The 19,923-nt window shown below is 36.8% G+C and overlaps 2 protein-coding genes across 3 annotated transcripts; one reads left to right on the forward strand and one right to left on the reverse strand.

Moving 5' to 3' along the window:
- Window positions 1-1,799: 1,799 nt before the first annotated feature.
- Window positions 1,800-4,020, forward strand: LOC132555065 (uncharacterized). The gene is made up of 2 exons (XM_060219405.1): window positions 1,800-3,696; window positions 3,893-4,020. The coding sequence occupies exons 1-2, from the start codon at window positions 1,800-1,802 to the stop codon at window positions 4,018-4,020; spliced, it is 2,025 nt and encodes a 674-aa protein (XP_060075388.1).
- Window positions 4,021-6,242: 2,222 nt separating this feature from the next.
- LOC132555088 (uncharacterized) lies at window positions 6,243-19,819 on the reverse strand. Of its 2 annotated transcripts, none has more exons than XM_060219428.1 (6): window positions 19,712-19,819; window positions 10,856-10,958; window positions 8,649-8,890; window positions 8,335-8,512; window positions 7,976-8,149; window positions 6,243-7,793 (listed from the first exon to the last, which is right to left on the reverse strand). In XM_060219428.1, the coding sequence occupies exons 2-6, from the start codon at window positions 10,923-10,925 to the stop codon at window positions 7,405-7,407; spliced, it is 1,053 nt and encodes a 350-aa protein (XP_060075411.1). In that variant the 5' UTR covers window positions 10,926-10,958; window positions 19,712-19,819; the 3' UTR covers window positions 6,243-7,404. The 2 variants fall into 2 exon arrangements, with proteins under 2 accessions (XP_060075411.1, XP_060075410.1); XM_060219427.1 differs by lacking the exon at window positions 19,712-19,819 and adding an exon at window positions 15,873-15,967.
- Between the last annotated feature and the right edge of the window lie 104 nt (window positions 19,820-19,923).

Raw genomic sequence — 19,923 nt, forward strand, 5'->3', positions numbered from 1 at the left:
CACTCTACTTCTGTATCATCAGACACATCCTTCTCCTTTGTAACAACTCACTCTACTTCTGTATCATCAGACACGTCCTATTCCTTTGTAACAACTCACTCTACTACTGTATCGCCAGACACGTCCTTCTCCTTTGTAACAACTCACTCTACTTCTGTATCATCAGACACATCCTTCTCCTTTGTAACAACTCACTCTACTTCTGTATCATCAGACACGTCCTTCTCCTTTGTAACAACTCACTCTACTTCTGTATCACGAGACACATCCTATTCCTATGTAAAAAGAGTCACTGTACTTTTGTATCAGGTGATATATTCTGCTCCTTTGTAATGAAATACACTTGTCCTGTACCATAGCGTCGCAGGAAAGACATTCCGCCCAGAGAGGTGTCGTCTAAAGGACGACACTTTTGAAAAACTTATGAATATTAAGTGCAATACTGAAATAAATACTTAACCTGCTTCCTTAGTCATGTTATATTAGTGAACAGTTTGATTTTGTTGTTGTGATGAACTTAACTTTCCCTATCAGAATATGTACATCATTAATGTGTATGACCAGAAAAATGCAGCATGTATATGTAATATATATCTAAAACTTAAATTTGAAATTTCAGTTTAAGTAAACAGTTATTCCACAAATTCTGCTTTGTTTCTTAGATTTCCATTTCGCTTTTAACCTATCATAAAATTTCAGTGAAATGAAGTAATCAGAAGTAATCAAAAGTAATCATGATTACATACTAAAAGTAATTGTAATTTAATCATTACATTTGAAAAATATGAGTAATTTAATTGTAATTGTAATCATAAATATTGAAAGTAATTGTAATGTAATCAATTACTTTACAATGTAATTGACCACATGTCTGACCATAAGACACTGCCTGTTCCTTTCTAACAGGATAGTAGCACTTTTTATATCGTGACACAAATCCTATTCCACAGAACACTCTAATCCTTTGCAATATGACGCTTTGCTCCTGTAACACGAGACAAATCACACCTTTGTAATAAAATTATACTTTTCTATTGTGAGACACGTCCTACTCATTTGTAATTAGACAAATTCTATTGTTGTGGGTTTCTTTTTGTGATGTGAGATGCATCTTACTCTTTTGGAATAAGACATACACTACTTTCGAAACAGGAGACACATTTTAATCCTTCTTTAAAAAGGATTCATTCTACTATCGTACCACCGACACGTCCTCCTGATTCTACATCTTTATCGCACGCAGACTTTTGTAATAGTGCTCATTTACCTGAGTCAGGAGACACATCCGACTCTTTGTAATAGGACAAATCCAACTTCTGAATCATAAGACACATCCTAGACATTTGTAATAAGATACATTACTCGTGTGTATTCAGACAAATCCTTTATAATAGGCCTCATTCTACTCCTGAGTCAGAAGACACATCCTACTCCTTTGTAACAAGAGAATTTCGACCTCTGTATGAGACACTTCCCATACCTTTCTAATAAAACACCCAACTCCTGTTTTTCGTCATGATTAGACACCCGCGACTCCTCTAACATGAGACACCTCATACTCTTTTGTATTAGACTTATTGTATCGCTGTTTCATGAGACACATCCCTTTGCGTTTTTACATTGGCACGCGATTTATTTAAACTTTAGATACTGTTCTGGTTGTAGACAAACTTTTGAATATGTTGGGAATATGCCTGCAAGCAGTTCTTGTGTTCATGATAATGCGTGATGGAAAATGCGACTGTAATCGTGATGACGATGAGTGCGAGTTCACGTTCATCGTTGAAAATCATCTCACGATGATGGACGATAAAATTTTGCTCTACCCTAGACACGGTCAACTTTATCACTATGATGTCCATGATCCGACTCCACGTGACGTCATTCCAAAGGACAATATCATAACCGGGGACGGCTACTTTGAACCTCGCATAGTAACAGTTGTGAACAACAGTCTTCCAGGTCCACCGTTAATTGTTTACGAGGGTCAGTTGATCACCGTCCATGTACACAACAAACTGGCCAGTGACGCCGTGACCATTCATTGGCACGGTCTGCCACAACACGATACGCCTTGGATGGACGGAGTGGCTTTTATAACGCAATGCCCAGTACTGCCGGGCCAACAATTTACGTACCGGTTCAGGGCCACTCCGGCGGGAACATACTGGTATCATTCTCATATTGGAGCACAAAGATCAATGGGGCTCAATGGAGCTCTGGTGATAAGGGAGAAGATTCCCCTAGAAACTGACGAACACATTCTCACAATACAAGACTGGAACCATGACATCGATTCTGACATGGTATATATGAAAATGTACTACGGAAATTATGAAAATGGAACCAAGGTTCCCAATACAAAGTCGTTAGAGGGTGCTTCCTTCAGTATGTTTCACATACATTCAGGGTTAATCAACGGCAGAGGGCGTTACTATGACGATCTTACGGGCAACCACAACGGCGCGCCTCTTTCTAGTTTTAATGTTACGTACGGGGCAATGTATCGTTTCCGAATGATAGCTACAGGCGCTTTGTATCCATGGCGGGTTTCCATTGACAACCACATGTTAATTGTCATCGCTTCGGATGGAATGGACATTGAGCCAGTGACAGTCCAGTCCATCATCATCAATCCTGGTGAAAGATATGATTTCCTATTAAGCGCATACCAGAGTCCGTCAAACTACTGGATCCGGGCGAAGACACTGGAGCTCAATTTGAACCATACTGCAGAGGCCATATTACACTACGTGGGAGCAATGAACGAAGAACCAACATCCTTCCCTCATAGTTGCACTCGGACCACTAAATGTGTAACATTGAACTGTCCATTTACAGAGTTTCCAACCTGGTATAATTCAACGTGTATCAATGTCGATAAACTTCGTCGGAAACAAAACATGACGCCAACAACTAGTGTGAATGCCATCACACCAGCAGAATCAGCTAGTGACACATTTCTCAATTTCGCTTTTCCTGGAACTTCCTTTACCCCAGCTTCTGTCAATGGCAGAAAGTTTAAAGTACCTCAAGTATCTGGTTTAACTCAGATGAGTGAAGTAGATGACGAACATCGATGTAATGACAAAGATTGTGGTGATGATAAAATATGCTACTGTTTTAACACATTGAATCTAGATTACAATAAAACATATAATCTTATCTTCCTCAATATGGGATTAGGGCGGGGCTGGGCTCATCCTATACATATGCATGGTCACTCATTTGAAATCCTCAAGATGGGATTCGGTGTTTATGATACTGATGGCCAGATTGTGTCTGACAATCCAGATATTAACTGTCGTGGAAATGGTACCTTTAGTTTCTGCAACAACGCAACCTGGTCTAACGCCTCCTGGTATGGTAACAATGTCCCCGGATTAAACCTAATCAATCCTCCTCGGAAAGACACTGTGATAGTGCCATCTGGCGGGTATGTAGTCGTGCAAATCAGGTCCGATAACCCAGGTCTGTGGTTCTTGCATTGCCACATTGAGCTGCATAGCATGGACGGGATGGCCTTGGCGATCAACGAATCATTGGCTCATGTCCCACTGCCACCGAAAGGCTTCCCAGAATGCCGAGACTTCCGGTACGATCAGCGCTCTTATTCGGGTCATAAACACAAGCGTTCTGCAGATGTTCACATCATTTCAGAGACACAATATGACGGGAGCAATACCGGAGCATTTGGTAAGTTCTGATAATCTGTAATATCCAAGTCATGAAAGACACGAGTGAAAAAAAATCATATTTCCAAAAGTTTTCCTTTTTCTGATATGAAAACATACAAGCACCAAGACGTCACACGTATTTTGCAAACTTGTGATGACGCCATCAGCATGTTGAAAACGTATTTGTATCTCCCTTGGTGTTCTTCTCGTTACAGTTGTGATGACGTCAGACCAGTTTTGGACAGTACTGGCCTTGTTGATCGTGGTTATCAGCTTGCTTCTAACCGTCATCGTGTGGTTAGGCATTTACAGGAGGAATGTAACCCACCAGGCCAAACCATGACGAACGGTTTTCTTCTTAAAAACTTTATCTAATAAAAAAACCTGCGGCCTCAAACAAGTATCAATATGGAACAGTTCTATTAAATTCTTTGGACAATTCTTCGTAGCTGCCATCAACAACGAGAAAAGTATAGTCTCATTTACGTGTTTATGATACCCCACACCCATCACAATCAGCAGCGCTCCATAGGGCAAACAAGTCGGTCGATAGAATGGCCGACCGAGTGGTCCCACAGTACCTCATGACAGAATACCTCTGTAATTACATAGTTTATGTAAAACAGTAAACATACGATCAATGTTCCCAGATAGAACAACAATTTCACCTTATTTTTCATTTCCTGAAATATGTTGCACAAAAGATGATATGACGGAATAATTTATGTGTTTGTTATATCTTTAAAAACAGTCACAATCACATGTTTATTATTGAAGCGATCTTAGTGAATGAAACGAAGGGAAGTAACTCTTACAAATCAGAATGTCTTTAACAGAGGTCATAGGTCGTTTACGTATGTAGACGATAGAGATATTTCTGTCATAAACTAAATTCCGGCATTGTTTTTCCGTAGTCTAAATTGTCAATCAAATGATTTACATTTTCTATAATAAATACTGTTATTACTTCCAAACTTGCACGTCTTTCAGTTTTAACAATAAAAGTAAAACTCAATTGTGTCGATTACATAGGATAAGTCGAATGTTTTGTTCGGTTCCGATTTTTGTCTCATCTCTATCTTAATAGATTAAACATAGATGATTCAAACATTGTTGAGTCGAATACTGCGTTTGAGTCAAATATATTTTGTGATCCATCCCTTCTTTTCTTTCGGTGTCAAACATTCAGGCGTCACTTTGCGCAGGTAAAATTTTCCTGGCTTCTGTTCGAATCAGTGGGTCTGATAGGTCAGCCGTATCTGTGTTACTGAGCCCTATTGTTGTTTTCGATCGAATATGAATCCCTGCGTTTACAAAGATGAAAGTTTGAATTTAAACAAAATTATGCAACCAAACTTTTAAAAAAATACACTATAGTAGTAATAGTAAATTTTCTGTGTTTTGTTAAATATTTATGTTCATGGCTACTGATCTTAAATTCATTTACTGGATATACCTGTACATATCGAAAATGCCAGTTCCGTTTATCTTATTTCATGGTTACGCTCTTACCGTGCTGTATGTGTAAAGTTATGCTTCAGTGACTTTACCACGGCTTCACCTTTTCGTAACCCACCTAAGTGCTATCGATGTTATATCTATGTAGGATATTAATGAGTACGTAATTTATTGAATTTTATTTTAAAATATTGTTGGCGGGACTTGTTTCTTTTCAGGATATAAATGTGAGTACAATATCTGTATTACTTTAGGTATCGATTTCACTAAGTTCTGTGTACGAGAATGGATGTGTATCCACACATGTGCTGCAATTCAATGACGAATGTTTCATATTACATTTTTTGTTTCATATTCGTACTGTTTATCTAAATAAAATATATCGCTAGTGTATAAAATAACAATATGTATATATTTATGCATTACTTATTCATTAATGTGACGCCATGCTATGAAACAATTATCCGGTAAACAAAACAGCTTCAATCTTCGATGTACAAAGTATCGTATAGAAACACGACTTAGTCGAGCCATCGGATAAGTCGAATACTTAATTTGGTCCCGCCGACTTCGACTTATCCGTGTTTTCCTGTAAATTTTCAGATTAAATTATAAACTGGAGCAGGAGATTCCCAAAAACATTTATGTTGGTATGATTAAAATCGCCTATCTTTATCTATTGGATACTCTCAGCGAAATGTCTTTATTCACTTTAAATGTTAAAACTGGGATTGTGATAGCTCATAGTCGGTAGAACACTATTTTTATCGAACATCAGATGAAGACTCATGAATGTGCTTTTACAATACATAGTTTGGACTGTTTTTATTTCCCTAGAAAATGAGAAAATTACCATTTTGTTGTGTCGATGGGGAGACACTTTACCCAAATTTTGCTAAATAGCATGCGACGGGCCTCCCGTAAGTTCTTCAATTACTTGGAAACTCCGGCTCAACATAACAGAAGTTGTTGACAGGGCCATAAGCTCAACAAACAAACACTATCTGTTAACTCACAGTTGGAGTAAGTTTTGAATTATCATTAACGTAGATGTAAATGAATCGCTGATGACAGTCACGCGAAAACACATATAACAAATAGACAGACTTAAACAAAACATTTATGGGATCCAGCACGATAAGGACTATATATATATATTAAATTGCGTACAAAAATGCATCTACATACAAATATACAGAATAGTTGCCATGGGAACATGAAGAAGACATCATTTAAAACCACAGAAAAATACACAGAAAAATACAATCCCCTGATCAAACTCATTAAAATATACAATCGTTTCCAATTACTCTTCTATAACACAAACACGTTCGGTCAAGCATACAAACGGGAAAATTTTCTTTTACAAGTACCACTAGTTCTATTGGTCGTTACCATAACTACAGGCAGAGTTGTCTCCCCCGTCTTGCATTTCATTATAACAACTTTAGGGGAAGTAACTTGACTTGCATACAAAATATTACATTTGTTACAAAAATAAGAAATCTTAAAAGTAAATTCACTAATCATCATTTAAGAAATATTAACTACTGTCTTAATATCGAAAATAGATAAAATGAAGTACTATATTTTTTTCTGAATGAAATCCACGATGATTCATCTTCGTGCATTAACGAGTCAAACCAACAACTTGTACAATGATGCATACAGACAAAACAAAAAAATAAACAGAAAAAACACCACTGTCAAAATCTCACTTACTCAATCTCTCATACAAAGTTTTCTACTGCAGTGCACAAGTAAAACCATATTCTACGTAATTATCAATGTCAATTTTTTCTCTGCAGCATACACATTGGTGTGACGATAAAAATACATCTGTATAAGTACTTAATTATTATAAAGGTAATTGTGTTGTCTTTACAAGAAATCAAATTTCGTTGAATTCAATTGCAACAGAAGAAAAACAATTGCAAATGTTTCTTAATGATACTTTCTAAATCACACGTATAAACAGCTATTATTAGTCAAATGATTACAAAATGATATTCAGTAGTCATTTATATTCAGGGAGTGATGACAGCAATTTTATATGATATAGTACTTACTGAGATGTGCTATTCACTGAGATTGTTAAGCTTGAATTACTACACCAGATAAATATATTAGTTTGTCAATATATGAGTATTTAAAACTTACTTAGGACACACATTTTCTAAGTTGATGTTAAGTTTTGTTAATATTCCACATCCGATATCTATATTTCTGCATAAAATTAGACAAACAGAATACCTATCATAATTTAAACCTAAGCTTCAGTTGTCGCCACGTCACATCCTCCGTCACCACCTGAACTAACGTCTGTACAAGTCGTTTCTATAGTAGCTGGTGCATAATCTACTTCCGCTGGAGGCGTAGAGTATTCTTCCGGCACATTCGACTCGCATGGTTCTGCTTTTTCTGGATCACAACTAGTTTCGTCCTTTGCGCATGCGTTCTCCGTTGCATCGTCACATGCTTCCTTCTCTTCTGCTTCCTTCTGAGTTTTAATGAGCGGAACGTCTTCTTCTTGTTTAACTTTAGTCGAAGTTTCGTTTGTTACCGTATACCTTTCACTTGGAGCTTCCTCTGACTTTGCTTCGGCGTTTCTACTGTTCCTAAAGTTCATTCTGGCCTTGAACCCGGCAAGTGTTGGTCCTTTGTTTGTGAGAAAAAGAAAACAAATCGGTTATGTTCTGGTAAACCTTTAATTGGAAAACGTTAAAAAATTTGTTATGTGAAAATGTAAAACTGATGATATAAAATTGATAATTGGCAGTCTAATAAAGAAAAAAAGTTAGTGTTCCGAGTTCAAAAGTGTAGACGAACAATTAACTTACTTTTGCTGATTTTGGCGGAGGGATAATCGTACCGCTTGCCTCTGTTGGAGCTATTCTGGTAGTAACACCACGTGAGCAAGAGGACCAATAGAAAGATAGAACACAGACAAACACCAGTGACAATTCCCTTCACCATGCTGTTATATGTCTCTTCGCTGTGCTTTCTTCGTGTTTCTGTGGGAGTAAAAATATTGTTGAAGAATATGATAAGCAAGTTAACTCAAATACAAACCCTTAACACTATATTGTTTGAAAAGAGATATATAAAACACAGTTATTTTTATCGTGTTACATACATATCGATTTAGATTCAATGTAATAAATTGTCCCGTGACGTAATTATTACGCATGCGTCTTACCTGCATCCATTTCTTCCCGTTTCCGTTTAGCTTCCACTGTCGTGAGACATTTAGGAGATACTACGAAACTGATGTTCAGCTTGGCATGAGGGTACTGAAGGTCCCGGATCAACTCAACTCTCAACGTGCTGGTATCAAAACACATCTCATCTGGCAGGCGTTCAAAACATGTCATCTCCTGAAGGGCATAACGGTTAATATTTAAACAACAGACATTTATAAATTCGAGGACTTATCTTCTTAAAAAATCTTCATTGACAGAATTGAATTGATAATTCATTCTCGTCACTGTTGTTCAAATTGTCGTTACGTACCTTTGGTGGTGCTTCCGTCGTGACGAACTTGATCCCATTTAAGGTCAGTCTTGCGTGACAATCGCTGATCGATCTCTCTTCGACCCTAACACATACTTCCGGGCACGTGTACATGTCGTCCGTCATTGCATGGAATAGGAACCCACAATACCCGGATGTCTCATCGTTTCTTATGACCTTGACGGATGCATTGTTGTCAAGGTGATATGTCCTTCCACATGAAGCGGTGTCCTGAAAGTCCGCTAAGGAAACAAAAATGAACATTTGAAGAAAACAATACATATTCCTGACGTTTCGGTTACACAAAAGCGTAAGACCGGAAAACGCAACAACTGTTGCCATTTTCGTAATTTTTGCTGTAAATCCATCAGGTAGACACAGTAAAACACAGGAAGTTAAGGACCTTCAATGGTAATTATCACTATCTCTGGTAAAAAACGGGAAGTAAAGGACCTTCATTGGTAATTATCACTATCTCTGGTAAAACATGGGAAGTTAAGGACCTTCATTGGTAAGTATCACTATCTGTTGTAAAATATAGGAAGTTAAGGATCTTCATCAGTAATTATCATTATCTCTGGTAAAACAGATAAATATAAGGACCTTCATCAGTTATTATCACTGTCCCTGGTAAATCACAGGAAATATCATAACGTTCCCTAGTCTATTTAATCGTTCTGACACGCTAAACGTTTCCAAATGTACATGCAGAACCAACGCATTAATGCTTCACAGACATTTCACATACTGTAGAATGATGATAATATTCCCTTGTGTGAATACGATTAAATATTCTCTCGAGAACTGTTAGTGTGGAAAGAATGAAAGTATTTACGTCACATCAATTGGTGTTTTACCTCTGTGGCGCCAGCTGTGAACATGTGAGGGCGATATAACACAGGATAAAATTAGTCTACAGATTTCAGCAATCAATAACTGTCAGTACCTGGAGCTTCAAAGTGTGTAGCAATTATTGAAGTAGTATTTGGCTGTCTATATCTTTAGAATATTGGAAAGAAACCATTGAAGAATAACATATCTAATACCCAAATAAGATTTTCAAATTCGCTAAAACTGCAGGCTTCATTTTATCTATAATAACAGTTTATTCTATTTTCATGTTCGTAGATTAGAAAGTAAATGCCTGCGGTGGAATTCAAACTACCTGACTATAAGATATGAAATATCGATCCTTTATATTACATACATATAATGTTCCGATCACGGATGATTTCGATCGATCTGAAAAATTCGCACGTATGTTGACAAGAGGCCCAATGGGCCTTCGCCGCTCACCTGGTATTCCATTTTGATAAAAAAATACAACTATCAACATTCATCACAAATACATAAATACGTGCTTCATTCAAAGAGGGCACATACAATCAATTGTAACCAATTTCTTCAGCAAACTTAAGCTTCTAACACTCGGCTCTTAAACGTCACAGTTATGACCTGGATTAGAGGTAAATGTTATTTTCCTCTCCAAACTGTCGACCTTTGACATTTGACCTTTTCAACAGAGATCGCGCTTCTCAGACTTTTGGTTTACCCAGAAGTTTTTTTTCAGGTTTTGACAAAGTTGACTCCTGTGAGCGTGACTATATTTCAAGGTTATTTCTTTTTTGTTTTTGTTTCGCAACCTTTGTCGGGCTTCATCCCAAAGACCAACTTGCCAAATATGCTTCCACGCCTTTTGGCTATTCAGAAGAAATGTTTAATGGTTTTGACAAACTTGACCCCTGTGACCTTGCATATGGTTCAAGTTAATTTCTTTTCGCAAACTTTGTGGACGTTTTCCTATCAGTCCATCAATCAAACATCATATCTCTAGGACTTTTGTTAACCAGACAGATTCGTCTAAAGGTTTTAACAAATTGATCCCCAGTGACCTTGAATAAGAGTCAAGGACATTTCTTTTCTCAAACTTTTGTCTTATCCAAGGAACCTGTCAGCCAAATTTCATTACTATTGGACACCTTCTTACTGAGAAAAACTCGCTCAAACGAAAAAGTTGACGCCGAACAACGGACATCAGGCCCTTAGAACCAGATGAGCTAAAAATAAGTGTGTAGGGATCAATTCTAATTTCATCTGCAGACGACAACGACGACAATGACGATTATGATGACGATGGTGATGATGACTATCTCGGGGAACTGACCAGAGGTAAATGTTTGTAGTTTTTTTTTCTTAACAAAACTTACCAACTTCTTGCTCGCCATGTCCACAGCCGAGAATAATAAGGACCAGCAAGCAACTTTCTCTCGTCAACATGATCAGATTTTTTTTTCAAACTATCTTGCTTCTCTGAAAACAAAAGAAAATCGGCAAATGAAGCAAATACTGACTCCGATATATTTGAACTATGCGGTTCAATAAAGTGGGAGGCTCGGCAATTGTTGAAATGTCGTGATCTTGTTGGTTACATTTAGCTAGATTTGGGTAACTGTTGTATCATGTCCCCAAGGCTGTTCATGAACGCTTATGTTTCAAACGGTCGGTCAAAGCTGGTCAGACAATTCAGCCAATACCTAGGGGAGCTAGTTTCCCCAACAAACATAGCTTCGCCCGACAAAGCAATGCATAAAATTGCTCTAAAGATCTTATCATCGCCGACTGCAGATAATTGTATACATTGGCAGACTACAAACCAAACATCTGACGGGCTCTTCAATCAATAAACACTCCCTCCTCTACACACATACCCAAACACTCCCTCAACGAAATATCAGAAAAATATCCCCGATGATCTAAATATCCAACTATTTTCTTGTTTCATCATGACGGAGCCTCGTTTTGATCATGATAAAATAACAGAACCTCGTTTTGATAATGATAAAATAATAGTACACAAGTCAATTCCATGAAAACACACTATAGAAGTATTTATGTTTTTATTTGTATACCAGTTTCTATACTTATCCTTACCATATACCAAAATAAGTCCTTTTTTAAAATAAATTTACATTATTTATCATGGATTGTCTAATTTTACATTTCAGGACAATCAGGCTAATGAGTCAGGGGATCTTTCATCACACTTTCTTCGTTTTCTGAGCATAGGTTATCTAGATGTCTTAATTTCTGACCACCCGTTGCCATTTGAACGTAACTGCACGTGTTCTGTGACCAAATCCTGTCCATCGTAAATCTAACTTATAATTCTGCACGGTCCTAAGAAACATCACCATGGTGACCGTCTCCCAAGAGCAGACGGATCTAACACGTCTGAAGGTCGTGGTACTAGGATTTATCATATCCATAGCCTTAATGTACACAAACTGACACAATTTCCGATAACTACCAATAAGCTTATTTGTATGTGTTATTCCAATATATCATTGTGATACCGACCACGGACAGAAATATTTCGGCTGGTTACTTAAAATGTATATATACATATATCTCCAATTGTACAGGCCCACATTCTCTAAACGTTCTATAAAAGGTCAATTTTGTCTCGATAGTTTATTTGTAATATTATGATTTATTCTTCAAAAACAAAACTTCATATTGCGGTGCCATGCTCATATGCAACATATGTAAATTCAAGGTAAATGACCAATTAAAGAGAATTCCTTAATGCTAAAGTTGACCTTAATCTCGAACAGACCTAACAGAGTAGGTGAGAGAGACATCAGTGAATTATTAGATGTTTCAGATGTGCTAAACATATGCTAGACAACAGACATTTACATCCTCGTGTCGATATGCTTTCTCTCCCGGACGTTGTAATTTCTTATGCAGCTGAAATAATGATCAATTTCCCTAGATATCAAACGAACATCATCGTCTACAAGTCGTTTCCCCAATTAGCCTTTATTTTACTCTTTGTGATAAATAGTGATATGTTTTCAGTGTCAGACTGATTTGGTTTCGGTCAGGTAATTAATGAACACTCTAAATTAAGTAAATACCCTATCTTAAAAGGCAATGTCCCTTTACTTTTTTGTTTTACCAAGTTGAATTTTTGACCTTCAATTTTGCTTCTCTAAAGACAATTTACATACAGTTAGTTTCCGTAATTTCAAATATTTGGCAAATAAAGCGTTGCCAAAAGTGATAAATAACAAACATTTCACTTATAACGATTAACTGTAAACATCATTAAGTTCGCTAATACTGGTATACAAGAGGTTTAAAACAAAGTACAAAAGGACAAGACGAAGTCCTTTACGTTCTCAGGCAAATCACCCTTATTAAACCTTACAATTTCCAATTTTCAAAAATAACGCATCAGTTCAGAAGAAGTAGTTTTAAATGAAAAGCAGACATATTGTGGATAGAAAAGAATGTCATGTCCGCTTTTTAATTAAATCCGATCTAAAGAGCAACATATATTCGGCCCTAAAATCTTTATGCTAATTCATTAACATTTTTATTGTGAAATATTGGGTCTCTATAGGAGCTCTGCAGTCAATCCCAGAATGCTGTGTTGACTTATCACTGTATTACAGAAATGATACATGTGTTGATTTTACGGATAAGCCTGTAGGATGAATGGTCCTGTTATATTCTGCCCAACCATTCGTATACAATGATGAATTATTGAAAATCGATATAAATCCAATAAGCCAGTTATATACGGTGAATTAAGTCGCTATATCTATGGAAATGTATTGCAATCCCTAATGGTTTTCCTAGAAAAAGAATTACACGTAATTATGTCTCGTGTGTTCCCGTCTCTTCCTATCATCGGGATATAACGAATAGGTAGAGAAAAACTAAGTTCCCGAACGAGCTAAACGGAAAACAGTTCAATATGGTACAATTAATTAACAAAGTCCAACTATAATCAACGGTAAACTGGGTGGAATTCAGAATCTGAAATGTGTGTTGGTATAGTTATAAATATGCCATTATTTTTAATGATTGCTTACGTACATTGAAAAATTAAGCTCAATGTGGAATTAAATGCAAAACTTAGACAACAACTTATAAACAAAGTCCAATTGACTGTTAATAATATGTTAAAATCTCAATTGAAAACACGTACCAAATATGCTCTTGCTTATAGTTAACCACTTAACAAGTATTGGTGTGACGATAGAATTTGTAATTAGGAGTTCAACACAAATGTAGAAACAGTCGCCAGAAAAGTAATGACTATATGTGATTTCAACCAAAGTTGTGATCATATTATATACTGTGAATCGTCAGTCGCTATTGTCATTCTGTAATAAACGATGTAAGTATGATCATGATACAAAATACATATAAATGTTTATGTAGTTAATGTTGAAGTGAATGCAGCGTCATTCGCTGTTAAAAATAACAAAACGAAACGGACGGACAAACACGGACGATGGTCAGTTATCAAAATGTATAACATACTAGAACAGCAGTCAGCTATGAGATACATGTGGACTCTAAATACATGTAGCAAAGTGTTGGCACGTGTAATTCAGATAAAATACGTATGAGTCATGAAGAAATTTATTAATTTGTTCCACATATTCACTGGACAACACAACAGTGTCACCATCTTACACGTGTCCCCCCCCCCCTCCGACCCATCAATCATTGTTTCGTGTTTACGTAGTCTATGTTTTGCTATGGTCAGTGGTCACCAACATTGCCAGAGGCCGATTACAAGTGGACAATAAATGACTAGTCCGTTGTGTTACTACAGGTGTAAATAAATATTTGGAATTCCACATCAGGCCACAAAACGAAAACCGACACCAAATATCCGGTCGTACTTAATCAGTGATAATCATCCCTTTTAGCACGGGTCTAATCACGACATAATCATAATACATATGTAATCGGCACACAGTCGGGAGTCCGAAGTCCGAGGCCACCTGGCTATGATAGTACGATTTCACAGTATTGTGATTAGGCAGTGTAGAATCATTGGAATGTTAAGTAAACTTCTCTAAATAAATGTACATAGAAGTTTTTTTAAATGTACTACAAGCGATGTTACATAAGTATCACCGTATACTGTAAATTGCGAAAATTTAGTGACCTTTTATTTTCGTAGTTTTGCCAGTGGCATAATTCCGTGAAGCAAAGCCTAAGATATATTAAACATCAAAATATTAAACACTTATAACTAAGCTTCTTGAAAATATAAAATGTTTGAAACGAAAAGAGTTGACAGGCACATCTCGTCTAAATTTGTGAAGAAAAAATCCCTACACGCGCCTAAAAATAGTGAAAATCCCTGTTGGAGGCTTTGTAATGGAAACTTGGTCACAATTTGTGTACATGTCTGTGTAATTATAGAACAGTATACATTGTACAGTGGTGCGCACTTTAATCACACAGCAGAAGTACCACACGGCACACAGCATTAATCATACAATATACATTTAGAGCAACACGACTGCTATATACAATTTAATACTTTTTAAATATTACAAACAGTATATCAAACAATTTACTAAACAGATCAGATGGAAGCATGTGTGTATATTTTTTTGTGTAGTGTTATATTCACCTCAATCTTCATAGCATATGTAACAAGAAACAACGCCCCTTCTCGTTCAAACTTTTAACTTGAGCAAGAGGCAGTTTTCTGAAACAGACTTTAGTCGTTATGTTCCAGCCACAGCAGCTTTTTGTGTGAGCGAATTTAATCCTCGTAAATCAATTGATCTCTCATATCACGCGATTACATGGCTATCTAAAATTAAATATTCATCACTGTAAACATGCCCAGAGCAGGAAAACAATTGTTTTCGATGTACACCGATACGATTTAGTAATGTTGACAAGCAGAAGAATGACCCTTAACATTTCAATCTCGGCGGTGCTATTTTTGGAAAGACGAATACTGAAATATCCAAAGCTAACACTCATTTCAAACCAACCTTAAAAATACGATAACTTACGATTATATTGACGATCGCCTCTGTTACTACTAATTGAAATTAAATTATAAGTCATGTATAAAATTTCAATTACGACCACGTGCCTGCTTCTATATGAATAAGTGACCATTTTTAATCAATATTCGTTTAGCCTGAAATCCCCAGTTAACGATAAATATATCAACTAATTTATGCAATGATGACTAAACAATAATGATTGATTTTACATATTGTCAATACTCCCCCTTTCACATGCTTTCTCATCGTCGTTAACCGGCGTTGTTTGCCAGGCTATACTTGACCATTTACAAAAGAAATGGACATCGAATACTTGAAAAATGGCGTCTTCTTTTGTTACTCTACACTTTTAGCAAATATAACAATTGACACAGAATATACATACCTCTATCTTGACCTTGCAGCGTCCCTAACTCGGACCTTGTAAATGGAATCTATACACACATGCGCTAATGGAATATGCGACCTATTTACTTCACGCATCTAGCATCTTTGTCGATTCAGCCTACGTCACCAAAGCACTGCTTACACTACATTTCTACAGGGTATTCTCTGAGGGGGTAGCAAGGGGAAATTCGTAATATAAACTGCCGAACCAATCATCTTGTTTCAAAAGCTCGTATGAAATTGTTACTCCATCTCAAAATTTTAACATGAAAGTTTTATTACAAATAATTCACGATATGATATATATTTGCTTTTGCTCACAGTAACAACACTTGTCCCCTTCGAAGGCCTCTTTTAAAGCTGCGTATGGTGTCCGTTCAATGGGTTTAAAGAAGGGATTCGCTGGCCCCTTGTTAGTCAACAGATGTTGACACGGATCAACGAGCCCCTACTGAGGTGTCAGTGGGAACGCTAATGGGATTTTTCGTTGTTTGGCCTACAGCTTTATCAGTAATCGTTTGCTTTCGCGTAATTAAAGTCTGGAGAGGGCATATTACGTCTTTCAAGCTCAAATGTCAACGCGAGTTTCCATTCATTATTATTTTTACCGTTTTAAAATTATTGGTTTTTAGACAACACCGTCAACGATAAAGGATGTTATGGAATTGAAAAGAAAGACGCTGACGAGCCGGTGAATATTTACTGCACGCTGTAAGGAGAGATTACATATTCCTACATTGTGTTGGTAAGCAGGAAGCGTGTTTGTAAGCAAGAAGCGTGTTTGTAAGCGATGACGCTAAAAAAAAAAAAAAAAAATACATACCTTAATTTTCGTTCTATCTCTTCGCTTTACTACAGAAGTGTATTCCGGCCACGTTGTGTTTTATTTTAACTCGAAATTTCGACACTCCGCAATTTTGAGATATTAACCCCAAATTTCGAGATAGCAACGTGAAATTTTGAAATAGTAACTAGAAATTTCGAGTTAGTAATCCGAAATTTCGAGATGTTATTACTTACTCAAAATTTCTGATTACTGACTCAAAATTTCGAGTTGTTATCTCGAAATTTCGAGATAAAATAAAACACAACGTGGCCAGAATACGCTTCCGTACTTTACCAATATATTACGTTAAAGTACATTTTACACCTGTAACCAGAAAACAAAACAGACTATAAACAAAGTAGAAGATCTCTTCATGCTAAGTTTTCAGCCTTTTACTGGGATTCCAAAGGAACACTTGATATTGTACGAATTTGTCAGGAAATAATTTCAATGTTTACTGTTGTTGAATTGTGTTCAGTAAAATATGAGATTTATTTTTATAACCGAAAGTATGGATTGCAACAGAATCAGAATTGACAATTGATTGGGTATGACAAAATTACACGGATGGTGATGATAATGGCGAGTGTCACAAATTAATTCACCGAAAGTAAAATAGCTACAAAAATTTGAGTGACAGATGTAAGTTTTGCGATTATCATCAATGGAGTCCTGTCATACGTATACCCACCAGGTGTACTGATCATGTGATGCAATTAGATTTTATGATACGCTTGATATGATAAAGGAATCTAGATTTTTAATCATAATTGTTATGCGATATTTTGAAGCTTAGCAATAGCTGAAACAAAATATAAAGGATATCAAGAAGAGCTACACAAGTAAATGACATATAAAACAACGAAAAATATCTCTTTAAATGGTCAGATATCACGTAGACCGTCGGTGTTAAACATGACTATACCTTAAAATTCAATCGAATTCAAAATAATTCAAATTTGCCCACATCTAAACCGTTTATATAATTATAAATCTTCGTTTTGAAAAAGAAGCCCGCATGTCGGTACTATGGTAACAAGTTCTAGATTCACGACTGCACCTTCACTTTCTCCCACTGAATCGGCATGTATTAGAAGACAAAATGGCGGGGACTTTCAACCTGGAAGCATAATAATTCCCATTTCCCTTTTGTGAATTTCCCATTGATGAATAGCTACATCATGCATCATGATCTTCCAGTGCCTATTCCCATAATCGCAGTCGATAACTGACAGATAACTCACAACACATGGTTTCGAGAGATGCAGATTGATGAAGATCATGTGGAAGTTTAACGGACGTCATAATAATCTAATCATTCTAATTTTTTTGTTTAGTTGAACGTTTTCTGTTTGTTAGTTGCTTTCACGGTGGTTTCTTTGTTGTTTACCATGTTCTCGTGTTGGAACTTTGCATTACTTTCTTAGATTGACCAATATTTCTATTGAGGGTACCGTCGACGAAGCAGAAATCGCTTATTATTCCGGAACACATGGTCTTATTCTCCTTGTATTCTTTATTTTTCGATGTTTCGCCCTGTACTCAATGGATTTGAGTTTGAATTCAGATTCTGTTGACATGTTGGCATTTTCTTTGCGGTACGTATGTTATAATCCTCTTGTTTTGTTATTTAGATCACTGTAACATAAAGAAGGAATGCCACTGTTCATCAAGCGTACCGTAGTTACCGACTCTCATTGTGTTCATACCAACCTAAACGCAATCTCTTTCTTACTGTTTTATTGATGTTGATATAAAGTCTTACTGGAGACGAACACACATGATTTGTGATCGCGGAGGCATGGCTTTGTAAAGGACCATACATTCACGAACTTTGCTTTAATTAGCATCCTTCCGTCTTTTCGCCCCGTAAAGGCGAAAATTAAGTTATGACAATTCTAATTTTTGTGCGGACGAAAAAACGAAAGGACGATAATTAAGGTTAATTCTCGGTTATATTTTTTTGGAGAGAAACGACGAAAGAAGGAAATGTTGGAGCGTAAACTGATTTTCCGGTCTAGAAATATCCCACGTGTCTCTGTATACACTACCATGTATAGAATGTCAGACTTCCCTCTCAGTCTAGAAATATCCCACGTGTCTCTGTATACAATACGATGTACAGAATGTCAAACTATCTTCATAGTATAGAAATACCCAACGTGTCTCCGTATACACTACAATGTACAGAATGTCAGATTTCCCTTTCAGTCCAGAAATATCCCACATGTCTCTGTATACACTACAGTGTACAGAATGTCAGACTCATCGTCTCAGTCTAAAAATGTCCCACGTGTCCCTACACACACTACATCATCCTTTCTACATCACTCTCTGACTCATATCGGGCAATCTCGGCAGTTTACGGGAACGTCCGGCTGTAGTGTATATATGGCAGGAAATTGGAAAGCCATGTATGCCCGACTCCCCCAACAGACTAGCGTCTCCACAGACAATTTGCCCCCCCCCCCCCTCCCTTTCGATTATTTCTCCTGTCTGTTCGGAGAACTTAAGACACATACATGACATCGTGTTTCGGCGGTTTTCGACGTTGTCCGAGTTTTTTTCTTGATAATTGATCCTCGTCTTAATCTTTTGATAGCATTTCTGTGTTCGAACTGTTTCGATTTTGTTCAACATAAAATAAGCATTAAAGTACCTGGATCGCTGGGTAACTTTGTTTCACCAACACTGACCAATCGATAACAAATCTTTTTGTTACAAAATTTCGAAAGACGCGTCGATCACAATCAGACATAATGCAAACTGATCTCTTTGTTAGTTTTATTATATGATCAACACGACATGTTCGTTAAGGATTCCACAAAAAAGAATTGGCGTCTATCGAGACAATGTAATGCTATGTCGGAAAACATACAAATGAACCTTCTTTATATCAGACAATACACCAAAATGGTCGAAATAATATAAACAGTAAACCATCCGTGAAAAAATCGTTTCTCGGAATATCGTTCTACAACCACGAAAGTAGTCCTATCACCAATACTTACATTCTCCAATAAACAAAATTCCACAAACGAAAAGAATCGATGGTCAGGCTTTCTCGGTGCGCGCCGCTCGCGTGTCGGACAAAGCCGCTCTTCATTGATTACAGGACAGCTGCGTGGTGCGCTTACATAGCCAGTGTATGATGTGTGGGGTTTTCCTCTGTAACAAATGTCTCTAGTCTGTAGTAAGTAGGGATTGTTATTACAATGTGTAT

Source organism: Ylistrum balloti, unplaced genomic scaffold, assembly GCF_031769215.1.
Source record: "Ylistrum balloti isolate Yb309-2 unplaced genomic scaffold, AGI_CSIRO_Ybal_v1 Utg370452, whole genome shotgun sequence".
NCBI lineage: Eukaryota > Metazoa > Mollusca > Bivalvia > Pectinida > Pectinidae > Ylistrum > Ylistrum balloti.